At 35.0% G+C, this 25477-nt stretch overlaps 1 protein-coding gene and 1 non-coding gene across 17 annotated transcripts in view; one reads left to right on the plus strand and one right to left on the minus strand.

Moving 5' to 3' along the window:
- The window catches only part of PICALM (phosphatidylinositol binding clathrin assembly protein), a 107247-nt gene that overhangs the window by 13597 nt on the left and 68173 nt on the right, over positions 1–25477 (plus strand). For 14 of the 16 annotated variants that reach the window (XM_073215926.1, XM_073215923.1, XM_073215921.1 and 11 more), the window contains exons 2-4: positions 17882–18024; positions 21373–21448; positions 24744–24846. The exons of 1 other annotated variant lie outside the window; for it this stretch is intronic. In XM_073215926.1, coding sequence (XP_073072027.1) covers positions 17905–18024; positions 21373–21448; positions 24744–24846 — 299 coding nt within the window. In that variant the 5' untranslated portion in view covers positions 17882–17904. The remainder of the gene's footprint in view (positions 1–17881; positions 18025–21372; positions 21449–24743; positions 24847–25477) is intronic. One more of the 16 variants, XM_073215927.1, reaches the window with a different exon arrangement.
- LOC118971003 (U6 spliceosomal RNA) lies at positions 8444–8550 on the minus strand. The gene has a single exon (XR_005059230.1). It is a non-coding gene; the product is annotated as a U6 spliceosomal RNA (small nuclear RNA).

The following is a 25477-nucleotide window of genomic DNA, read 5'->3' on the forward strand; positions in this document are numbered from 1 at the left end:
ACTTCTTAGGGTAAATTATTAATATACTTCAAAAGGAATAAGCCCTGAACTGAAACATGGGGTGCTGGCCCCAGCTCCATTTGACTTTAGGAAATTCCCTTGCTTAAATGGCTTATTTTCTAAATTGCCTGCTATACTATTCTGCAATGTTATATTTTTGCCTCTACATTTTTTGTTCTTGGCTTGATACTTTGGAAACTAAGATTTTGGACTGTTGATGAGCTTTTGCTTCATTCTTCATTAGAATTTCCCACCTACCAGTATATCATCATTACTTGAAAAACAATTTGAACTTGATTTTTTACTGTCACTGGAAAGAAGGGTAGCATTGGTTTTTGTTTTAGAAAATGGCTAACAAAAATGTGAATTTTCTTCTACCTTTATTCGTAATATGTGAATGATATAAATAAATAAAATCTTGATAATAAAGGCTTTCTATTTTCATGTCTCAAATGCTTGATTTTCTGAATTTTTTTCCTGGAGTCAGCCAGGTCGACCAGGGGATGTTTAGCTTCCTTTCAGGTTTGTTCCCCTTGGGCATGTGTGTTTGAATTGGATAACTGTCTGTGATGAGGGAGGACAAGACCCTTCTCTCTCACTCATCTCCATCCCCCCACCACCACATGGCCAAATGAGCCATACCTAGCAAACCATGGGTAATTGTTGTTAATCAGACTGCTCTCCATCCCTCTGTAGAAATGTTCTCTTTCTTCTTTCTTTTTCTACTCACCTAGCATCCTGTGCATTTTTATCTCTCCTGAAAATGGGACTCTGCTTTATTTATCTTTGCATGCCCAGTATCCAGAATATAATGCCTAGTGCAAATGGACTTAGTGTACTGGGCTAGTGAACTGTTTAGCTAACATTTTTCTGTTTTACTTTTTAAATGTGAAGTATGGCTTAGATATAATGAATCTTTATGTTGAAAATATTCACATATGACATTCGTTTTTAGCTGGCTAGTGCACTTGATCATTTCATAATGTTTATACCAAGATAAGAGTTTGATACCTGCAAAAGTTGTGGGTGGTAGACCCTTAACTTCACACAGATTAAATGATCTACATTGGCTAAGTGTCTCTCACTTGTTGGCTGTAATTGGTCATAATGGGAGATCAGTTGTGTATATGTAATGGAGCATTACCAGTGTTTCACTGTATGCTCATATGCACAGTAACATCTTAAAACTTTTGGTTAAATAATTGTGAATTACTACCTCAAATCTTATTTTTATCCCTTATTTTAATTTCATAGAAATATAGAAATCTAAGCATTATTGTTTCAAGTGTCCTTAATTTGCTTGTTGGAAGGACTTTGTTTCTTGAAGCATATGTGTACTATGGATATATATTATGGGCGAGGGTTGTGTTGTGTGTATCTACTTGAATGTTGGAATATCTACTATGAATGTTGGAACTCTCATAGGCTAAGTTTGCATCGGTTTGTCTGATGATAGCTGCTTACTCATTTTTGGCATGCAACCCTTTGTGTACTATGAAAACCATTCAGAGAACAGCAAAGAAAAAATTTTTTTTATTTGCAGTAAATATACATGTAGCTAGTTTTGAGTTGACTTGTCAAATATGGTATGAACTAGCCTTTTTGGCCATCTTTCACCTTTCATCAGTTGAAATTAAATAAGCAACTTATTGGTGTAGTTTAGAATAATCTTTAGTTGCATTTAATAGGTAATTATACCTAGGAAATTTTAATAGTTGTTGGTACTTGTTTTAACTGTCTTTAGATGGATTCTTTGGAAAAGGAGGGGCAGGATTTTAGAAAGGTGTAGCATTTATATTTGATGGAAAAAACTGATTTCACTAATTGTAGTTACTAGCTTTATTTCTGGTGAGCTCTCATGGAGAAATTATTATTTTGATTTTATAAGGCCAATGTGAAGATAGGTAGGTAAATACAAAATTTGAGTAGATTGTTTTTGCAAGGAATTTTAAAAAATACTGAATATCTGAGAGGGTTACAGGATAGCTGCATTTGCTCTTTGGTGTGAAACTGGAGGAAAAATCTGGTTTATTCTTTACGTGAGCACTTTGTCTTGTGATATATAAGGAAGATATAACCACATTTTCTTTATTCCCATTTGACCATTGCCTTTTAGAAGTTAAACCTGCTGTTTAATGACTGAGAAGTTAAGGTTTAGCAGGCAGTATATATCCTGCTTCAGAACTATGTAATTGTGTATTTGTTGTCAGGTTGGAACATGTGTTAGCTGTTAATTCAACATAAGATTTTAGACTTGGTACAGTATAAACCCTCATTTATTTTGTTATTTGTATTCTTGCAAAGCATCATTTTAAATTGGTGATCCAAAGCTGATCAAGGCATTGTTTTCAGGTGATTTCTTTAGCACATCTGAGAAACAGCTGAGTGGCAATAAAGAACAACTATAGGTACTGATTTAAACATTAGTTAAAAAGTTGAATCTGGCAGCTAAGTTCCAAAGCTATTTACAGAGCAGCTTAGGAGGCCTAGACACTCCTTGACTAACTGCTGCAAGGTGCTGCTGTGCAGAAAGAAAACCATTTCTTTCTACCAGGAGATGGAAACCTTTTTAAAAGAAGCTTAAGCTGCTGCTTATATTTTAGGTTGTACACTTAACCTAGAATTGCTTTTCCTTTGACTTTATTAATCAGTTATGTTTTCCTCTCTTAGCTAGTGTGGATAAAATGAGAGTTCCTGTGGCCAGGATTCTCATCTGGCTGTGTTTGCCTAGCTAACTGCACATCTGTGGGCAATACATAGCTGGCTGTTCACTCTAAAAAGAGCTCTGCTCAGTGCTCTGGGCACAACATGGTGGCAGGGCTGCAAGGTTGTAGGAGAGCAGAGCAGAGGCTGGAGTAGTGGCAGTGCTGAGGACAGAGACCCAGAGGACAGCTGTGTGGGACAGCTGTGTGGACAGAAGGGCCCAGAGGCAGAGACCAACTTGCTGCATGCAGACTCGCTCTGAGTGAATGGGATTTTAGTGACTGACCTGCCACCTGGAAATAAAGTTGGGTATAACCCTTTCACCCCAAGAACATTTTGCTGTTGATTTCTTTGGTCACATTGAATCCATAGCAAACTTGCTGGGGGATGAAACCCATTGGCAAGACAGTCCCTTAGGTAGAAAGATTGTTGTTTTAAAGAATCTAGTTCTAGCCCAGCCACTGGTTTGTGTAACTTTAGGTAGGCCAGTATTTAAATCTTTACAATGGAGACAACAGAGCATCCTTGCCATGTCAGGTAAAAGGCTGATTCTAGATCCTTTGCTCATTCTGATGTCGCTTCATACTGTTACAGTACAGTCCTAGCACACGGAAGTCAATGGGGCCCGTTCATGGAAGTGGGAGATCCTAGAGCAGAACTTCGTGATGGTGAAATTGGTATCCTCATGGTTTACTCTTTGAAGCAGAGATTGGAAATGAATAGCACTTAGCCTGTCAAGTATAAGTCAGAGAAGAGCTTTAAGAGGGAGAAATGAACTTTAAAAGAACAGAAAGAACTAAAAAGACACCCTTCTTTCTTGCCATCCCAGTCATTCTGGAAGGTCCAACATAGCAATGAAAGAAAAGGCTAGTTCTCCAGTGTTTGTCAAGTTGAGGGAGAGATGATACTTGTAATATTCAAAGTAGGAGCATTTTAGTTGGGTAGAAGGCTTATTTTGGGAGACTTTGTCATTAGAGCAAAAAGAGAAATTGGTGAAAGATTGGTACTGTAGAATGAAGGGAGAAAGGTGGTTAAATTTTTCATTGCTACTTGTTCAGCCCATTTAAGATTTATGTTGCCTTTTCCTAACCAAAAGGAACATACACTCTCAGAAATTTAAGGGTCGCTTCACATACCCACCCATAGATAGAATAAATATATGTAATATTATCTGTCTACCTAAATACAGATATGTGCATGAAAGAATCACCTGTTTTTATTCTTAGTCTTTCATTATTAGTGTTATTAAAGTTAGTACATAAAAGAATTAAATAAAAACCCACTATAAATATTATCTACAATATATGTTTAACTTCATTGTTTCTAAATTCTTTATCAGCAGAGATCCTTTTATCAGCATGCGTTGTATTGAGAAAAGCTTAAAGTGTATTTAGGGGAGATAAACCCACATTTAACTGTCCAGTGTGCAAAGTAAGTCATGATCATGTCAATTTTTATTAGGTGAGTTAATTTTCGAAGCAGTAAGTCTTACTAAATTTTTATCCACTGGGACGGGCAGGTAAAGGAAAGTGTCTTTCTTAGTTCTATTCCTTTAAAATCCATTTCTCCTCTTAGAGCTCTTCTTTGACTTATACTTGATAGTCTGTCCTAAGTGCTATTCATTTCTAATCTCTGCTTCAGACAGTAAATTTTAGGTTGATGACTTTTAAATGTGGAGTGAATCAAATAATGAATGTATTTTGGAGTTTAAATAAAACATACCAAATTCCCTCGTTCCCTCTTCTCATGCATAGTTCTGAAGAAGTTTTTTTTCCTCTCCAGATAACAAACATTATTTGGTGGCCAAAGCTTGGATTTTTATATTCAAATTGGTGTGTTTTTTTCCCCCTTCTAATTAACATTGTTAAAGTATAACTTACATGGAATTTTTAAGCTTAAAAAAAGTAACGTCTTCACTTTAATTCTGACAGTTTATAAAGCAGACTTTTATCACAGGAGATACTCTGCCTTTAAGCATTTGTGAGAGGATGAAATTACCAGATATTTTTTTTTTATGCTGAAACGTGGGTCATACAGAATTTTATAAGAATAGTTGTATGGTTATGGAATATGTGAGGATGGAGATTTTTTTGTTGAAATTCTCCTAGTAATTATTCTTTCTTTTAGAAACTTCAAAGCTTAAACTTGCTAGGGAAAATGCTTTGGCTTTATGGTGATTCAATAATGTATTAAAAATTGCTCACATTTTCCACTTCAGGAGCATTATTACAAAACTTAAAGCTGTGTAGACAGGTTATTATTTGGGGCTTATTACTCTTTCTAGCTATATCTGTCATTAGTGTTTATAACAGTTTTAAAAAAGATTTTTCGGAAATGTCTTTTACTTTTTACTTAATGGCTTAAGGCGTCTCTTGAGATGCCTACTTGCCACAGGTGTGGTACTTCACAAGAATGGTAGTAAATGGCTGATGTGATTAGACTCAACAAAAGGTTAACAGAGTCCTTTGATTTAATTGTGAAGTATGTGAATGAACAAATGAGATTACCACTGTCTTTACTTATTATCTACGTAAAACTAGAGGCCCCGCAGAATCAACACTAGAAGATCCTGCTCAACATGACGTTAATTTGGCAAGGGTGAAGCAGACAATGTGTCATGTAGAAAAAGAATGGATGCCTCCACACTTGTCCACTATGTGGAAGATGGTAGTTAATCATGGTGGTTGGTTCCATAGGCCGCCAGACTCCTGGTGATACACTACAATTGTTTTTGTAATTTTCAGAAGTCTCTGAGACTCCTGATTTATCATGTATAAATAGCATCTTCCCCCAAACACATGCCCCATCCTTTGTAAGTGCTAATAAGCCCTTAGTTCTTCTCACCATCTGACATATATTTGTTCATTTATTTACTGACCATCTCTCCCCACTAGTATATAAGCTTCATGGTCGCAGGAATTTTGTCTGCTATTGTGTATTTCTAACTCCTAAGACTATTTGGCATATTGTAGTATGCAGTGAATCTTACAGAATAAATGGGATTTCTGTTGATCATAGTGAGGTTTGCAGAACTGTGGGAAGATGGAATATAAAGAATTTATTGTTCTAATTGCGTTGGGTACATGAAACTTGTGTTTCTGGGTAAGGTAGACTCTGGCAGAAGCTAACTGCAATTCATTATTGTCTCTGACGAGGCAGAATTTAAGTAATTAGAAGCCATGAAAATTCTTTTGGATTCCTGCTTACTTTTTAGGCATGGGCTTGGCTGTTACAGAAGAACATTAACCTTGTTACGGGAGGTCTGTCTTTTTTTCCCCATTATTGAATGTTATGAATGGAGAATGGGCTTTTGTTTCACCTGTAAGTCAATAAATATGTCTATCATTCTGCTAGCACATATAACAAGGCATCATGTCATCATACATTGTGGAAGATAAAAGAAAACAGAAGATTCCTGAATTTATTTTAACAAAAAGTAAAAGATGCGTCTTTATTGTTTTAAACAAAAAGGGGAAATTTAGGTTACAGTTGAGATTATGCTCCTGTTTTTTTAACAGATATTTTTGGTCATAAAGGTGAAAATTTGTAATTATCTCCAATACTCCAGAAGACTTTCAATTGATTTTCAGAGAAGACATTTGAGAATCATTTGCAGAGGTTTTTGTTGAAGTTAGGAGATAAGATGATTTTCTTGAGATAAAAAATAATAGAACCAAAGATTAACATTAAGAATAAGAAATGCTCATATGTTGGGGGTGAGAGGACAAAATGGGTAGAATGGAAGCATGTTTGTGTTTAGGAAGGCTGGGGAAGAACTAGAAGTGTATTAATTCCTTAACTGTATGTAGAATTCTATTAGGTCACTTCTAACTAGGGTGACATACGATTTGTATTCCAAGAGGGTTACTTTTAAGAGTGAAGGGACATGCTTTCTGAATGGGATATGGAACAACATGGGTAAACCAGGACTGTTCCATAAAAACTAGGACACTTGATCACCCGCTACTGTAATATACTTTCCTCCATACTTAGTCCCAGTTTCTTGAACCTTTCCAGATAATTTTTTTTCCCTTTAGAGTACTCTAATCGGCAGTTGCAGAGCTTCTCAAACTTTCCTTCCTTTTTCCCGGTCTTGTTGGAATGAAAGAATTCTTCCATCTTTTCAGGCCTTCCACCCGCCACCCTCCCGCCCCTTTCTGGTTTACAGCATTAGTGGAGGTGAGTATAGTACTCACAATGTACTGTTGGACTGTTATTTTGCTTAGGATCAGGTTTTGTGTGTTTCTGGTCAAGTATTAGATTGTTTTTGAGAATCCTGGTTATATCTCCTTAACTGGGCTGATGAACAGTAAGTTTTTAGAATGTAGTAACAAAAAAAGAGAATCTGTACTTTTGGCATTTACTTTTAAATTACTTGATACTTATTATCTACAGGTGTTTTCTTTCCTACAGGTGGGGTTATAATTCTTCAGAGTTTCAAAGAAGGGAAGAACACCTTGTGTTTATATAACATGGACATGTTATTTTTTTATGTTGGAATACTGTAATGATTTCATTTTATTTGCCTCCTTAGTTTAAATATACTCTTTATTCTTATATTAAGTGACGAATTTTTTTCTATTAAGTAACTTTATTACTATCTTACATTTTCTAATTAATAATTAACATGGAAACAATAGTTACCTTTAAGGTAGTGCTTTCCAAAATATGGTTCTCCTCACCCCTAAGATCCTTATATTGAATCTAGGATGAAACTAGGGTGTCTAGCTTTGGAAATCACCAGTTTGGTGTCCTACAGTGGAATCCTAAACAACCTCAAAATTAAGGAATTTTCCTTGAGCCTGACCCATCCCTTCTCGCCAGAGTCCTGTTGTTGCTTTGTACAGTCTGCCATCTAGTGGTTGGAATGCAGAGTACACCGTAACGTGAAGGGGAAGCTCTAGGTTTTCCTATTTTTTAATACTAAGAATGTTTATGTGGTGTAGGCTAAAACATTTTGATAATGGGGGAACAACCATTACACTTGAAAATATAAGTTAGTGGCAGTGAGTTCTGAGTCTCCCAAGAATATTTCCTTCTATAGAGTTTCATGACTCAAAACTGTCTTACACTCTTGCTATGAGATTTTATGTATAACAGATTTGTAGGTGAAGGGACAAATGCATAAATAATTATATAATTTTAAGAGACAATAGGTTACACTGATTTGAAAAAGATGCTTTGTGTGTTAACATTTTAGAGCAATTACATGATTACATTAAAACAATGTATTTTACACTTTTAAAATTATAGGTAATTCAGCAAACTTGGCATGTGTTCAGCTATGACTTAAGAGGCTGACTTTCAGCCACACACTAATGTAGAGTACCTTATGGTTGGCTTTACCCGGCTTCATCTGAATTCTTTCTTTTCCTAGGTATTTCCTCTTTAATTCCACTTCTTTTCTGTGCTTCAGAAAAAGGGAGGGCAATCCTTTTTCTTTCTTTTTTTTTTTTTTTAATGTTCTGAAGACACTCAGCACTTGACAGTTGTGTGGTATATCCCCAGGAATACTTCATAAATTTATGTCAAATTTTTTATTTCTCTTTAAAAAATTGATTTTTTAAGGTAGCTTCCATAAGCACCTGAGCTCGGAGGGAGGTCTTTTCAAGTTAATATATCTTCTTCTTCAAAAAAAAACTTTGTGTAAAGTAAACAGAGCCAGATAATGAGAGAATTTGTGAAGATATATGGCAACTTTTCTGTTGAATAGGTTTTTTAAAAAATTTTATTAAAATTTAAAAAAATCGAACGCTTCACGATTTTGAGTGTCATCCTTGCGCAGGGGCCATGCTAATCTTTTCTGTATCGTTCCAATTTTAGTATACGTGCTGCCGAAGCGAGCACTGTTGAATAGGTTTTTAAAGGGAAAAAAGCCCCACCCTTTCATGGTTATTTAAAAATATCAATTGAAAGGAAAGAAAAATTTAATACTCAGTCATCAGGTTGAAGAAAACATGTACTGTTACCAAATTGTAGAGTTATCTTTACATTTCTTAGTTTTTGCACATGTGAATCTTCAGTCCATTCATTTTTGCAGAGAACACAGTGACAGAAATAGCATACTTACCTAAGTTGTACTAACAGATTGAGTTTTCCTACAGCTGAAACATTTTTTTTTCCTTCAGTAAGATAGGACTTTGCCTAACTTTCTTTGTGGGTTCTAAAGATAACCTTAAGGTTCATTTACTTGTGTTTGAACTTGTATTTGAAATATGGAACTACCTCCAGAATAGTGGCTACCAAATTTCTAGCTTTTATACAATGCAACTCTTGTGCTTATACCCCCTTTTTTGCACTTCTGTAAGGGAATAAAGGAACACATGATGGCTGTCCTTTCCACTGCTGATCATGATATGCTCCAAACGGTCTAGAATGAGTTAGAGTATATGGTTGGGAACATAAGAGGTGCTTACTGAGATTTGTACAATTATGGAAATGACAGTGATACAGTTCCTTTGCATATTGGTTTTGACTGCGTGTTTGTATGTAACTCTTAGTTGCCGAGTAGTTTTGAAAGTATTCAGTTCTTTTTGCATCACCCCTATATTTGGCAGATAACAGTATATAAAAAAATATTATACATCTGTAAAAAAAATGGAATCTTACTGTGTATTGTGCCTTAATATGGCTTTCATTGACAATATTGTGAGCATTTTCCTGTGTTAGCTTTTTGTGTTGGCCTCATAGTATTTCACTGTCGGATGCTGTTATTTAAGAAACTATTCTTCCGATATTGGACATGTCCTTTTACATTGTGACTTAGGTTCCTTAGCTTCATGGTACTTCAATCAAAGCCATTTGGATGTCTTTATCATTTTTCTTTTTAATGTTTTGAATGCTCCCTTCTCTCCTCTTTTCAAATTAACTCAATCTTTATTAATTGTACTGAGCATTCTATATTCTGTGTCTTTCCCTAGTTTTTACCTTAACATCTAATTAATATGTTAGATTTATTTCTTAAGGTACAAATCAGTCTTTGAAGACCATATTTTTTAGTTATTCTAATGGAAATTATGTAAAAGCATACATCGTGTTTCTCACAGAGTACCCCACAAACTTTAAAGAAAAAAATATAACAGTTATGCCTTAATTTGGGCCATGCTCTGTGACCCCTTATACAAAAAATTGAATGGAGTAAGATACAAGACTATTTTCATTTCCTAAACACTTGATGCTTAGGACGAAGGTAGTTGTGCCTCTGTGTGTGCATAATTTCTTTTGGTTTGATTCTTAACTTCAGCTTGCATGTTTTCTAAATACTTTCAGTTTTTTGATAAGTGAAAATGTTGCTGATACTTCATTTCTTAAGTTCAGAAATAATTCTGTATCCTTTAGTTAATTTTATTGGTGAACGTTTGTTCCTTTTATTTGTATCACTACCCAAGAAAATTTTCAAAGATCTGATCAGTGAAGCAATATTTGATGGACGAGTTAATTTGTCCTCCAAATTGAGTGTATCTCCAATTTTCTAGGTGACTGAGAAAGTAATCTTGTATTAGTAAAATGATTCTGAAGGCATTTGCAAAAAGACTATCTTTCACAAGCCCATGACTAACATTATATTCGAAAAGCTGAAGCCTTTCCTCTGAGATCAGCAACAAGAGAAGGATGCCATTCTTGCCACTTCTATTCAACATAGTGTATTCCTAGCCAGATGAACTAGGCAGGAAAATGAAATAAAAGATGTACAGTTGGAAGTGAACAAGTAAAACTGTCACTGTTTCCAGATTTTGTGTTATTATATACAGTAAACCGTAAAGACTCCTTCAAAAAGTCATTAGAACTGGTAATAAATTCAGTGAAGTGTCAGGATACAAAATCAGTTGGCAAAAATCTTCTGTGTTTCAGTACACTAATAACAGTATCAGAAAAAGAAATAAAATCCCATTTACAGTTGCATCACAAAGAATAAAAACCTGGGAATTAATTTAACCGAGGAAGTAAAATACCTGTACATTGAAAACTGTAAGACATTAATGAAAGAGTTTTTGAAGAAGACACACATAAATGGAAAGATATTCTATGTTCATGGATTGGGAAAATCATATCGTTAAAACGTCCATACTGCCCAAAGCAATATATAGTTTTGGTGCAATCCCTATTAAAATTCCAAAAAAAAAAGGAGCATTTTTCCCAGAAATAGAATAATCCTAAAATATATATTGAACCACAAAAAACTCCACAGAGCCAAAGCAATCTTGAGAAAGAACAACAAAGCTGGAAGCATCACATTCCTTTACTTTTAAGCTATATTACAAAGCTGTAGTGATTAAAACTGTGGCATTGATTTAAAAGCAGACACACAGATCAGTGGAGCAGAGAGCCCAGAAATAAACCCACATGTTTATGATCAATTAATTTATGACAGGAGCCAAGCATATGCAGTGGGGAAAGGGCAGTGCCTTCAGTAAATGGTGTTGAGAAAACTGGACAGCCATGTCCAAAAGAATGAAACTTGACCACTATTTTACACTGTACATCAAAGTTAACTCAAAATGGATTAAAAATGTGAGCATAAGACCTGAAACCATTAAACTCGGAAGAAAACATAAGGTGGTAAGCTCCTTGACATTGGTCGTGGTGATGATTTTTTGAATCTGACAACAAAAGTAAAAGCAACAAAAGCAAAAATAAATATGGGACTATGTTGTACTAAAAAGCTGCACAGCAAAGGAAACCATCAACAATATGAAAAGGCTGCCTACTGAATGGGAGAAAATATTTGCAAATCATGTATCCAATAAGGAGCTATAACCAGAATATATAAAGAACTCATACGATCAATAGCCAAAAAACAGTCCAATTAAAATACAGGCAGAAGATTTGAATAGACCTTTTCCAAAGAAGACGTACAGCTGGCCAATAGGTATGTGAAATGATGGTCAACATAATTAATCATCAGGGAAATGTAGATAAAAATCACAATGAGATATCACCTCATCATTAAAATGGCTATTATCAAAAAGATAAGAAATAATGTGTTGGTGAGGATGTGGAGAAAAGAGAACCCTTGTACACTATTGGTGGGAATATAAATTGGTGCAACCACTGTGGAAAACAATATAGAGAACTACTATATTAATCCAGCAATTCTACGTTTGGATATATGAAGAAAACAAAAACACTAATTCAAAAAGACACCTGCACCCCTATGTTCATTGCAGCATTATGTACAATAGTCAGGATATGGAAACAACCCAAGTGCCCATCAGTGGATGAATGGATAAAGAAATTGTGAGTTATAGAAAATAATAAAGTTTTGCTATTTGCAACAATGTAGATGTACCTGGAAGGCATTCTGCTAAGTGAAATAAGTCAGACAGAAGATAAGTAACGTATGATCTCTCTTTCATGGGGATTCTCACCAAAGAAAAGCAAATTTCAAAGAACAGATTGGTGCCTGCCTTGGGTGGGAGAAGTGGGTGAAGGGGGTCAAAGGGTAAAAAGGGGAAAAAATGCAGAAAAAAATCATATTCAAAATGCTGACTATATGCTAATGAATATGACATAAGTATATAAAACACTGAAAAGGGAAAGAGCAGTACTTGTTAATATTTTTTAGTACTTTTTTAATATATAGTTCCAAAAATAATTTTAAAAGGTGAACATACACAAATAGCAAAGTATCTTTCAAAGTGACCCTTTTAAAAGAGAGAATAACATGGCTAAATGATTAAGAAATATTTATATATGTATTTTTTTAAAATACTGTTTTAACCAAGTTTATTGGAAAATCCGCTAGGTATCAGCATAAAACTCAAGGCCTCTACATTCTGCCAATGGTTCATGCCTGACTTGCTGTGGAAGTGAACCCTAAGTGGCCTAAGTTTCTAAAGTTGGTGAAGTTTTAGCCAGGGGAAATCTCTCCAGGCTTGTGGCCTGCACTAGTAATGTGGCTATAAGGCTAATGAAACCATCTAGTAACGAGTTATTTGTAAATTTTTGGTACTTTGCTGAACATTTTTCCCTGAATACAAAAACACAATTTTGTACTTAATTACTTTTCTTATTGTATTTGTTTCAAATTAGACATTTAGGACTTGCACTAAATTTAGCTAGCTGGATATCCACTTAGTATATATGTTCCTAAGATTCATATTATAAAATGTTAATTTTGTTCATAAATGTGTCACTTAGTATTGAGCTCCTGTGGCCTTACCTATGGGCAAGTGCCTTACTTATGGCTACCATCTACTTTACCGTTTTGTCTGTTAGGGATTGGTTCCTTCCCGTCTTTTTGGGAAACTGCTCCCATTTTCATGGTTGGCCAGTTTATTCCTGGCCTTAAATACTAGAAAACCTTGTAAATTCTTACCTATAACTAAAGCAAAAGAACTTACATGCCATGTAGCAACTTTTTTTGGTGTTTTTGGAATTGCTAATAATGTAATATTAAAAAAGTATTTCAGTTTTTATATTCTTAAATAACTAAAAGAATATATAAGATATTTCTACTTTGGAACCCTTTTGATTGGTAAGGGAAATATAATGCCAAGCCTGTGGTTTTTAGGAAATGAAGTGTGAATCCAGAACGAGAAAAGCAATATCATTCTCATGATATGCTAGATTTTTGTTTGGAATGATTTGTTTTTGTTTAGTCAGAGATGGGGAAAACATTTTCCTTCTGGAGTTGTTGGAGCTTAGACTTGGAAGCATTTTCAGTTACTACTGTAGTAGTAGAAACATTGTGCAGAGGAGAAATTACTGAATGGAGAAAATGACTAGTTGAGGTAAAGTACAATGGGGAAGTATATTCTGTAGAGTTTGTGTATCCATTCAGTGTTTTTTTTCTCCCAGTAGTATTTGTATAACTTTGATTTTGCATTTAGTCTGCTCTAGATTCATAACCTCAGCATGAATTCTTATTTTATTTTTCCTGTCATATGCAGAGTGTTACATTAGTTTATGGTATTCCATTTTTTATGTGGTTATTTCTAAAGCATACTATAGTTTTCATAAGCATTACAATAAAAACCAGCATTACAATAGAAACCTTTATTTGTTAGATCCCCTTTAACATGAAATTTGAAAAGTTTCATAAGTAATGAGCTCAGACCTTTTCAGCCTTTTGGGAATAGCAGGTTGTGCAAATAGTTGTAGATTGTTGGTTTAGTCTATGTTAAAAATACCATTTGGGGTTTTTTTTTTTAGTCATGTTAGGATTGTCCATATGCATACTAAAATGCATGTGTTCATTCAGAGTTATGAGTGATCACTGAATGTGAGGCACTATGCTGGGGACAGTGCCCTTGGGAGTACATAAAGGACAAGACAGAGCCCTTCCCACAAGAAACTTATATTTTAATTGGGAGACAAAAATATTAAACAAATTAAGGTGAGTTAGGTGATCATAAGTGCTTTGGAGAGAAAGCAGAGTAAGGGGCCAGGTGATAGTGATGGTTTGGAGGCACAGGAGTGCCCTAAGGCTTTGTTATTGTACAAATATTCAGAGAAGTTCATCTGATAAGGTGACATTTGAGCTAAGATCCATAGGAATCAAGTGAGGGAGCAGGAAGTGTAGGTACCGGGAGAAGAGAGATGTAGGCAGAAGATGCTGAGCACCTGAGGTAAGAGTACTTGGCTTGTGGGAAGCATTGCAAAGGAGATGTCAGTGTAACTGAAGCAAAATGGTGCACAGGGGAGAGATGATCGCAAAGGGAATATAGCATAGATAGAATATATATTTTCGATATGTATGAAACAATAGTTGTTGAAACAGAATTCTATATATTTGGCTTCATTTAATATCAGACTACATCTTACTAATTAAGCAGTCTACTTATAAGGCTCTGATGAAGAATGTGGAAATTACTAACAAAAATGTTTGCAGGCTTGTTTTAATGTCTTCCCAGTAAAATGAAATGATTTGGAAATGAGTAGTTACAGCATAAAAGACTTCTATGTACAGAATTATGTGCCAGCTTTAGTGACTGTGGAGGGGAAGACTTCACAGAGAGGAAGAAATCTTTCACTTTGAAGACTGAGCAAGAATGGAAAGGTTGAGATGAAACAGCAAGGTACATCACTGAAAACTGGGAAGTGTTTCTGTTGTTGGAAGCTAAGATTCAAAGAGGATATTGACAAGAACAAAATGTATGCCATCAAGCAGTGGGGAAATCATTGAGGGTAGGCAGTGACAGTCAGTGTTATTCTGTGATCTTCTGTGGCCAGTTCAAAGAATGTTTGGTGGTGTGGGGTGGGTGAGACCCCAAATCAGGCATCGGAAATGAAGAGGCAGCCCGTCCAACATTTCTCGGTGGGCCAGTTTAGGATGGGGCAGTTTTGAATTTCAGAGTAGTGATTTTGCCCTGCAGAACAGTTAGTCTCCTTCATTCTTGGTGGTAAGTACCAGTAAACCCCCTCAACAGGATAATCTCCCTCCCTAATTTCTGAGTAGTTCATTGAGAGATGGTATCCTAGTTATGAAATAAATAGAATCTGAACTCTGGCTTTGACAGTAACAGTGGGATGGAGATAAGGTGGAATTGCTGGAGGTGTAGAAGACTTGATTACTGATAGGCTCTAGGGTGTGTATATAAACACACACAGTATGGTTCTACCTTCGGGGCAGTATTGTGAGAAGAAATTCTGTGACAGGCTCAGTTTTGAAAGCTAAAAACCAAGATTCTGAGGAGTGAAATGTTGATGCCATCGTGAGGAATTAACTATTAGGTTTAAGAATTGAGTAGCTTATCCAGATGATTTCTGGAAGGACATAGGAAAATAAAAAAGATAAATGTAGGAAGAAAAGTGAAGCTAGGAATATCATCATTGAGTTCAGAACTTGACCACTGTGCTTGAAGTTTTATTAAAAGTTTTTTTTGTTGATATATTTTTTATTGAAATATAGTTGATCACTGTGCTTGAACTTTAAAGGATTCAAAATAAGCAAGGCATAGATAGACCTTGCCCTGATTAGATTACATTTTGAGAAATAGAGAAAGCTTAGCTTTTGAGAATAAGGCAAGTACAATACAGTCAGTGTCATAGGACAGGTATCAAATACTACTGAAGATTCATGGAAGGTAGAGATCAAATTCTGTTTTTACTATCAGAAGCTGAACCGTACACACCAAGTTGAATATAGTATTTAGTTTTTGTTGCAAGTAGTCTGAATTGTGAAAGCCTTGTGTCATTCTCCTATTCCATGGGCACTCTGTTTGACTGTTTTGTGCTTTGTTCTTTTAAGCATTGTTGGCTAGGGTAATGGCTTATCTAAAATTTGTTTATGAAATGTGACCATTACAACAAACATTTTAGAAAGATTGTTAAGCAGATAAATGGTCATAGTTGCTGTGGGTGTTTTTCTATATCCAACTATAATAGTATATTACATAGCAGTAATAGAACAATGCCTTTTGGGTTCCTGCACCCAATTTCAATGGGTGTGCAGGAGGGGGGCCTTCCCACACACAATGCCAAGCATCTCGAACACCATCAGGGTGTCTGATAACTCAGTTCTGATGGGCAGGTGCCCAGAGACAGCACCAGATTTCCCAGGTTAAGGGCTCCCCAAGTCCTACAAGACTGCCTTCTACCACCCACTCCACATGCTGGTCAAACGTTCCTGTGCTTCTGTCCTACTGGCTACAGATTTGGAGGTTCCCAAGACCTCCCCCTTAGGTTCGATTAATTTGCTAGAGCAGCTCACAGAACTCAGGAAAACACATTTACCAGTTTAATAATACTGTAAAGGGTACAAGTTAACAGCCCTGTGAAAAGATACATAGGGGCAAGGTCCAACGTAAAGGAGCTTCTATCCTCCTGGAGCCTGGGGCCTGGGTTGGTGTCATGTGGAAGCATTCTGATTCCCCAAACCTAGAAGCTCTGACACAGAAGCAGGATCCAAGAGAGTGATAAGCTCTTCTCAGGGATTTTTGTGAGGGCTTAGTTGGTAGTCATGATTGACTAAATTATTGGCCATTGGCTGATTCAGCCTCCCTGCCCTTGGGTGGGGTCCAAAAGTCATTAACGTGCAAGACACCCAATTCACCTTTAAGACTGCAGTGTTTTCAGAACTGTGGATGAAAACCAGAATATACCCGGGAAATACATGTTTGGTCATATGAGTGACCAAACATATATTTCTTGTGACTCATTATATTGCAGTTGCATTGATGTTCCCGGCTAGTAAATCAAGACCAACTTAAGTTACTTGAATTCCTGTTTAATTGTTATGCCCTGAAGGTTAAGTGGACAAACTGCTAATGAGTCATGAATAAGCTTGATATTTTCACTTTCCTGGTAGTTACAGCTGAGCTATTTATACATTTTGTTTTGTATATACTTTAAAACCACTCATTTCTTGGTCTTCCTTCTCTAAATTGGCTCACATTTTATATTTTTTTAATTGAATTTGCCAATAATGCTTAACAGATTGGAGGTGAAACAAATCTTTTAAGAATCTTTTTTCAATTTTGTTGCTGAAACAGTTCTGTATTAGACTATTTTATAATAGTGCTTTCCAGTTCAAAATATAAAATTGGAACTTACATTGTTGTGACTATTTTCAGAATAATATTGAGTTGAGTTCCTGGATCATTTATTTTGGAATTTATGCAATAAGAAACTTCAGTCCATTTTCAGTTTTGTTTGTGTTAGTTGATTATCAGCTAATATCTGAGTGAACTCAGAACTGAAGGGAGAGAAGAACGAGAATTATTTTATATAAACAGAGATTCTGCCCGTTCACAGATCACACATCCACTCTTCTGATTAGTGCAAACACAACATTTTAGGAAAGGTGTTAATAAAGGTAGTTTGACTTGTAGCTTGTTCATGCCTTTATGTGTGTAACATTAAAACTTTTTTAAAAATAGAGATGAACAATACTAATACTGTAAGTTTGAAAGTTTATGAATAGTAGCAAGAGAACTGAAGGCCTTGAAACAATTCCTTTTGGGATAAATACTTGAGGGTGAATTATTCCCTGAGGACATTTGATTTACTTTCTGGTATTAATGATCATTTATGTGATCCTGATCATTATCTTGTTTACTTCTCAGGTGTATTTATAGTGGTCACCCTGAGAGAATTTTAACAATTTTTCCAAACTATCTATTAACAATAAGTATATTCTCCACATTGTTAGCTCTTTCACCTGTTAGTCTGCAGGTCTGACATTAACAATGAATTAAAGCCAGAGAGTAAATTGATCTTTTTTTTTTTTTTACAGACTTAATTCAGTGTACAAATGAGATGAATGTGAACATCCCACAGTTGGCAGACAGTTTATTTGAAAGAACTACTAACAGTAGTTGGGTGGTGGTCTTCAAATCTCTCATTACAACTCATCATTTGATGGTGTATGGAAATGAGGTAAGCAGAATTTTTGGTTAACAAGCATACTCGTGTAGTGATTGATTATTCAGCTTGTTTCTCCCACTGAAACTTCAGGAATGCCTTCAGCAATTCAAAAAATACAGGATAAAAGGGTAAGGTGCTTAGGCAGAAATGTAATTGTAGATCCTACAATTTGAGGAAAGATGGTATCTGTAAGCCAGAAAGCAGAAAGTGGGCCAGAGTGTAGAGGACTTCAATAATGGGATCTTTATTCAAGAAGTAAAAATGAATGCCTGGTGGTTGGTTCTTTAAGCAATACTCATCTTTGCAGGCCTTGTATATAGCCTATATGTTTGTCTATGTCCATTTGCTTTTTTTTTATAGCCCAGTCAGATTTCTGTCATAGTTGTCTGTGGAAGCACTTTGTATATAGTTCAAGACTGTGATATTGAGGATTAAAATGGCATATTCCTGAGAGGGACTGATTGAAGAATGCTTTCTTATGCAGAGATGGGTGTCTGAAGTGTTCTTTACCCCGAAGGGTAACAAGATGCATAAACTTTCCATTATAGTGTTCGGAGAGAATCGTCTTGTTTTCCGTGATAGCCTAGCAGCTAATTTTTTAAGTTCTTACCCTAAGTGGTTTATCAGTCCTGTATACTTACTATAAAATTTGTATTAAAAGAAATGTCTAAAATTGTGAAAAGGACATTTGAATGCAGCTAGATAAATCTCCATTAGTATGTGCCTTTAAAAAAGTGCAGCGCTCTGGTTGCTGAGAGATAGATAGTTCCCGTAACAATGGAAAGAGAATGTAGTCATTGGTATTACACTTCTGAGCATAATGACTTACTGACATCTATCACGTTGCTCATTATTGTGAGGTTTTCAGTCAGAAGAGTCTGCTTTCACCTTTGACAGATAACAATAGAACATCATTGAAGTTCAGTATTAAAGCAGGAGTTTACCCCACAACTTTTATCATTGGAACAGATCTTACTGTTTGCACATTTTGGTGTTCCCTTCTGATTCCTGTCCAAAAATGATTTTTATAGCTATAATCACAATTTAGATAAAATATTACATTTAGCTTTTTTATATCACACTGTAAGCATCTCCATATTCTATATTCTTTGTATTTAAGGACTACATAATTGGTCATATATTCTATAATTTTCCTAACTGTTCCTCTTGTTGGAAATTAAGTGTTCTAATTATTCACTGTTATAGCACCACATTGAATGATGTTTGTAGTTTTTAAGTTATTTCCAGAAGTGTTTCCTGAAATATAAATTACTTAGTCAACAGATGTGACCATTTTTAAGGATATATGTTACTCATTTGCTTTCTAATTGATTATAACTAAGTGTATACAAAGTCAACAAATGTTTGGATATACTTGCTTCAGTGTAACTTGACACATTTTGATTTTAACTAAGATAATAGTTTATCAGGAATGTGTTTACTTAAGGTAATGATCATTTATTCCAAAGAACTTCAGGCTTATATGTACTTTACACTTTTTTAAAAAAATGTGTTTTTTTATAACCAGCTGTAAGTGCTAATTAATAAAGAGGCAAACTATCAATGGTGACTTTCAGAAGTTGTAAATAAGGTGATAATACTAGAAGTAAAACCTTGAATCAAGGCAGAGAACAGAAACTTGACTGTCATTCCTTATAATTGACTGACAGGAGAAAGATAGCATTTCACTATGGTTTTTAACTAAACCCATGTTTAGCTTCCCTTAAGCAGCTAAGACAACTCTGATGCTCTGCTCATTTTTTTAAATGCTAGTTTGTACAACCCTAAGGTTTTTACATTGATTGGTGTTGTTAATCTGCGAGAGAGTATGCAGAGGACTTCACTATGCTGTGGTGGTGGGAATACCATAGGCAGGGCAGGAGAATGATGATTCTCCCTACCTGGCCCCCTGCCCTGCCCTGCCCTGGGCGTTTGTGACAAGTATAGGGGATGCTACTGGCATCTAGTAGGTGGAGGCCAGGGATGCTTCTAAATGTCTTAAAATGTACAGGACAGTCCCCGCTGCCCCCACAACAAAGAATTACCAAAGCTTACAGAAATCACAGTTTAATATTGTCCTAGGATATTTTAACTTTTTTGAAACAGGCTGTTTTAGGATAATTGAAACATGAGCCTTTTATTTATGAATTGTTTTTCAGAGTCTTGGTTGGTTAGTTTGGGGTGATGTCAGATGAATAAGATTGAGTCAAGGGAGTGATGATGTACCTACATCCTAATTAATAGTAACCTCTGCATACATTTGCAATAAGGAAAGGGAAATCCTAAGAAAATGAAAAGTTGTTTTAGCTACCTGTGTTAGAGGTTATATAGAAAGGGAAGTTAAGGTAGTGCTATGTGGTCTGCACTGTGGAGAGCATTTTTACAGTATTTTGAGATGATGAACTTAGAAACATTCTGACCCAGCAGTTCAACCCTAATGTATCATGAGAAACTTGTGTGGTTGCACATGGAAACCAAGTATAAAGATGTTAGTGAAACATTGTTAGTAGTGAACTTGGAAATAACTTAAATGTGTATGAAGAAATAGATGCATAATGGTAAAGTAGTTCACTGAAATACTAGAACAACTTCTAAAATGAATGTAGATTATTGTCTAGAGTGCTAGATCTATATACTCCAAATGGATAATTCTTGAAAAGAAATTGTTAAAAAGCACATTGGAAAAGAATAAGTACACTACAATGTATTTCTGTAAAGTTAAAATACAAAACAAAATTATGTACAGTTTATACTTATATATGTAGTAAAATTGTAAAAATGCATGGGAATGATATGTAATCCTGCTTCAGAAAACTGATTGCCTCTGAAGAGGGAGGGAGGAGGATGGGATTGAAAGTACATGTCTTTGAAGTCTATGTTTTGATTCTGTAAGAAGATCTGAAGTGAATATGGTAATGTGCTTAATCTGGAAAGTGTGGAGAAAATGTCAATGTTCTTCTGTATGATTACAAGTATTTTGTTTTAAAGTCAGAAAAATTTGGGTCATCAGGTAGCTGTTTAAGATAAATATTGCCACCTGAGTATGGTAGCTATAGTTCTATAATATGCATCAGTAAAACCAGAACTACTGGTTTCAGTTTAAAAGTGCCTATTTCCTTTTATTTTGATTCTAATGGCATAGCTGTGGGCATTAGGCTTTAATAAATTCCTGTATGCTAGTGAAAAATAAGTATTATGATTTTAGGTTTGGTAACTAGTTAATAGGAGGACTGAGGATGAGAAATTTAAACTAGATAAACTTAATGGAATGTGTTAATCATAACTTTTCCTCCGAATTCTCAAATTGGAGTTTATTAGATGGCAGTACCTTAATTTGACATGATTTTTTTTTTTTTCCAGCGTTTTATTCAGTATTTGGCTTCAAGAAACACATTGTTTAACTTAAGCAATTTTTTGGATAAAAGTGGATTACAAGGTAAAGGCAACTTATTCATTATAGAAAATCAGGAGTGACCCCATGTGATGATTACTGCAGAGTTGAACTCTTGTCTTTTAGAACATATACTGTTATATTTCAGTGAGGTTTGTAGGGAAGGAAAACTGTCTTTTCACGTGATTAAAATTGGTTTCAGTACTTGATACTCAGATCTCTTTTGAGAAGCAGTGTAAGAATAGTGGTTTGAGAGCATGGATTCCGCAACTGGACTGCCTGGGTTTGAATCCCATGTCTACCACTTACCAGCTGCATGAACTTGAGCAATTTACTTCACCTCTTGGTGTCTGTAAAATCAGGAATAGTGATAGCACATACCCTGTAGGGTTGTCTTGAGGCTTAACCTAGTAAATAAATGTAAAGTTCCTAGAACAATGCCTGGCACACAGAAAATGTTTTGTAAGTAAGTATCTGCTTTCACTGTTACTGTGATTTAATGTTTTTATTCTAAGAAATGTAGTGAGGAATACCATGTATTTTTGTAGCAAAGGTAAGTGTAGTGTGTTCCTCAGATGAATTGCTCATTGATACTTTCTTGTTTTGTTTATTTAACTTGTAATTCAGTAACTTGAAATAACTGTAATCTGGTATTGTAGTTCTCCACATTCTTTTTTTTTTTTAATTAAGGTATCATTGATATGTAATGTTATGAAGGTTTCACATGAGCAACATGTAGTGGTTACTACATTCACCCATATTATTGAGTCTCCTGCCACACCCCATTGCATTGACTGTCCATCAGCATAGTAAGATGCTTGTCTACTCTGTGCTGTACTCCCTTCCCCACATGCACATTCTGTCTTAATGGGTTCTGTTATACTTACTTCCATAACTAGGCCATTAGCCTTATAGAGTGTCAACCTGAGGAAGAACCTCGTAAGGACATACCAGATCACTTGGAATATTCACCAGTAGGGCTCAATCTGGAAAATGTCTTTAGAAAATGTGAAATTTGTGCTGGGCTTTGAAAGATGGTTGAGGACATGAGTTGGCTTAAGCATAGGTACACAGATGTACATAGATATGAAGGAACATGGAGTATTTAAGGTTTATAGAGCAAATGAGTATGAATAGAACGTATGGGTGATGTTTTGGAGAGCAGCCCTCAAGAAACTGTTTGGAGCCATAACTAAGCACAGAAGGTTTTCATAGAGTTGGGATTTTGTTATGTGGTGACAAACCACCAAAGTTTTTTGAGTTGAGAGAGGAGAAGAGAAGAAGTGTATGTTATAAAGAAAGCACCATTTCTCAGTATAGGTCAGATTAGAGTGGTTGAAGCCTTGAAGACATTGAGACTGTTAGGATTATCTTTCTGATCATTGTTTTGATCATCTAACAGAGAGTTACTGAAGGCCTGAATTGTGGCTGTTGAGATAAAATCAATGGAATTTAGTGATAATCTGTGTTTGGGTTATGGACTGTCCAGTTCAGTACTTGTTCACTTATGGCAGATGCAAGTATTAATTAGAATGAACTGAATATCCTATCTTCTAAAGATTTTGGAAGGCCAGTCATCTGTACATAGGACCAAGTATTACAGGACTGATTTTACTTTAACGAGAGATATGCTGTTTTAAGTAGTTAAGAAAAAAATGAAGTAATAGTATCCCCTTTTCAAATAAGATCTTAAATAGAAGCCAGATAAATATAACAGATAAACTAGAGCTGCTCTGTTTTGGGGGACATGGAAGAAACTCTTCCTGCTCATCTTTTTATTTCTGGTTCCCGGCTCTTATTCAGTTCATTTAAGCTTTTAGGAGTCTTTGGGCAACAATATGCAAACCACTACCCTAGAGCACAAGCATATGCATTTGTCCTTAAGTGGGTTTTTTTGTTTGTTTCTTATTTTCCAGATTCTTAAGGTGGAAATTAAAAATTAAGTACTTCTGGTAATAAAGTTTTAAGACCTTCATTCCTTTTATGTAAAGAACAATTTTTAGGCTCATAGTCTAAAGAGATTATAAAAATAAGACTGAAACAATATTGAAAGCATATTCAGTGGTTTTAAAAAAGTAATTTTGATTGCTGATGTATTTTGTTGGATATTAAAATATAATAAATATGTAAATATATTTATAGGTGTATATATAGTCCTGGGTGTATATAAATAGAGATAAGCTTCTAGTCTAGTGAGTCAAATAGACACTGTGGTCATCGAATATCTATGATTAAGACTAATGTGGGAGCACAAACAGTTCAGGGAAAGTTTCAGAGACTGAGCCTTGAAGGATCAGAGTCATTTCCTCCATCAGAGAGAAGGGTGTAGAGTCAGGTGGAGGGAACAATATGAACTAAAGAGCTGAGGGATTGCGAGTATGTAATACCTTATAAAATACACTAGTAATTGTGAGAATATATGAAGAAAGTAATTTATTTTTCTATTCACTGCTTTTTCCAGTGACACTTAGTAGGCACCCAAGAAATATTTGCTGAATAAATGAATCGGTGATGATGTCCAGTCAGTTTACATTTTTTGGTTGTTTTGGTATTGTCTTTTTAAAGTAGGAGAGGTTATCAGGTACAGTTAAATTTGATGGTGAGCTAAATAAGATGGATCTTCTTTTCATTGAGTAGCAAGCATTTATAACTTCCTTAAACCAGGCAATAACTAAAATACAAATCTTTTTTTTTTGATATAACATCAGTTAGATCTTACATTGCTGAAATTGCAAATCTCATGACTGATGAAACAAAATCTTAGAATGATTATTTAGGTATTCATTTAGAAAGTTTATTGAAAACATTCATATAATTGTTTTGTTGTACCTTAAGCTGCATATTGCCATTTCTTTCATTGTACTGTGCAGTAATTTTGTGTAAATATAAAGTTGGCACATATAAGTTATGCTTGTTCTGAATGATAGCAATAAACATTTTTTAAGTATGAAAATTACAGAATTGCTTAATGATTTGAGGAGGATTGGTGTGTGTGGTTCTGTAGTATGTTAAATTTGAGTTGTGAGGTCAAGTAGTATAATAGAACATGTTTTTCCAATTTCAGATAATATAAGATAGGAATGCTGACCAGAAGTAAAACAATTATTATTTAAAACAATTTTAAGGGGAAGTTTTTTGAAGCCACATTATGACATACCTAACTTAAAAAATGTGAAGTCTTATACACTTTAATGTGTGATACTTCTCATTAGTGATTTAATATATATCACTAAATTGAGTTGGGATATCAAGACATGGCCATTGGGTAAAACAAGTAGGTTTATTAGAAAATTGGGATTTTGATAATTTATGAAAACTTTTCCTATTTCTTTTCTTACAGGATATGACATGTCTACATTTATTAGGCGATACAGTAGATATCTAAATGAAAAAGCAGTTTCGTACAGACAAGTTGCATTTGATTTCACAAAAGTGAAAAGAGGGTGAGTTAATAAGCTTTCCCTTTTTTAAAAACTTGAATGGATTTGAATATTTTGAAATGTAAAACATTATTAGAATGTAAATGTAAAACAGATTATGAATTATGGGATTTTAGGCCAGTTTTAAAAGGTGAATTTCAGTTTTCTTTGAAGTATAAGAGATACTATTTGCACTAAGATTATTTAAAGTTCTTTATAATTTTTAACAGCTTTATTGAGATAGAATTCACACATTAACTTCACCATTTTAAAGTGTACATTAAGTGGTTTTTAATGTATTTATAAGGTACAAGATCATTACTGTCTAATCCCAACATCATTTTTCCATTAAGAAACCCCATATCCATCAGCAGTCATTTCCCATTTCCCTCTTCCTCCAGTGCTTGGCAACCACAAATCTACTTTCTGTCCCTGGATTTGCCTATTCTGGGCATTTCATATAAATGGAATCATGTAATATGTGGCCTTCTGTGTCTGGTTTCTTTCACTTAGCATAATCAAGTTGTAGCATATATAGCTGTTCTTTTATATGGCTGAAATAGTATTCTTTTGCATGGATTTTACTACTTGTTTATTCCTCAGCTAATGGACATTTGAGTGGTTTCTAGTTTTTGGCTATTAGGATTAATGTTGC

This window comes from Manis javanica, chromosome 11 (assembly GCF_040802235.1).
Source record: "Manis javanica isolate MJ-LG chromosome 11, MJ_LKY, whole genome shotgun sequence".
Lineage (NCBI taxonomy): Eukaryota > Metazoa > Chordata > Mammalia > Pholidota > Manidae > Manis > Manis javanica.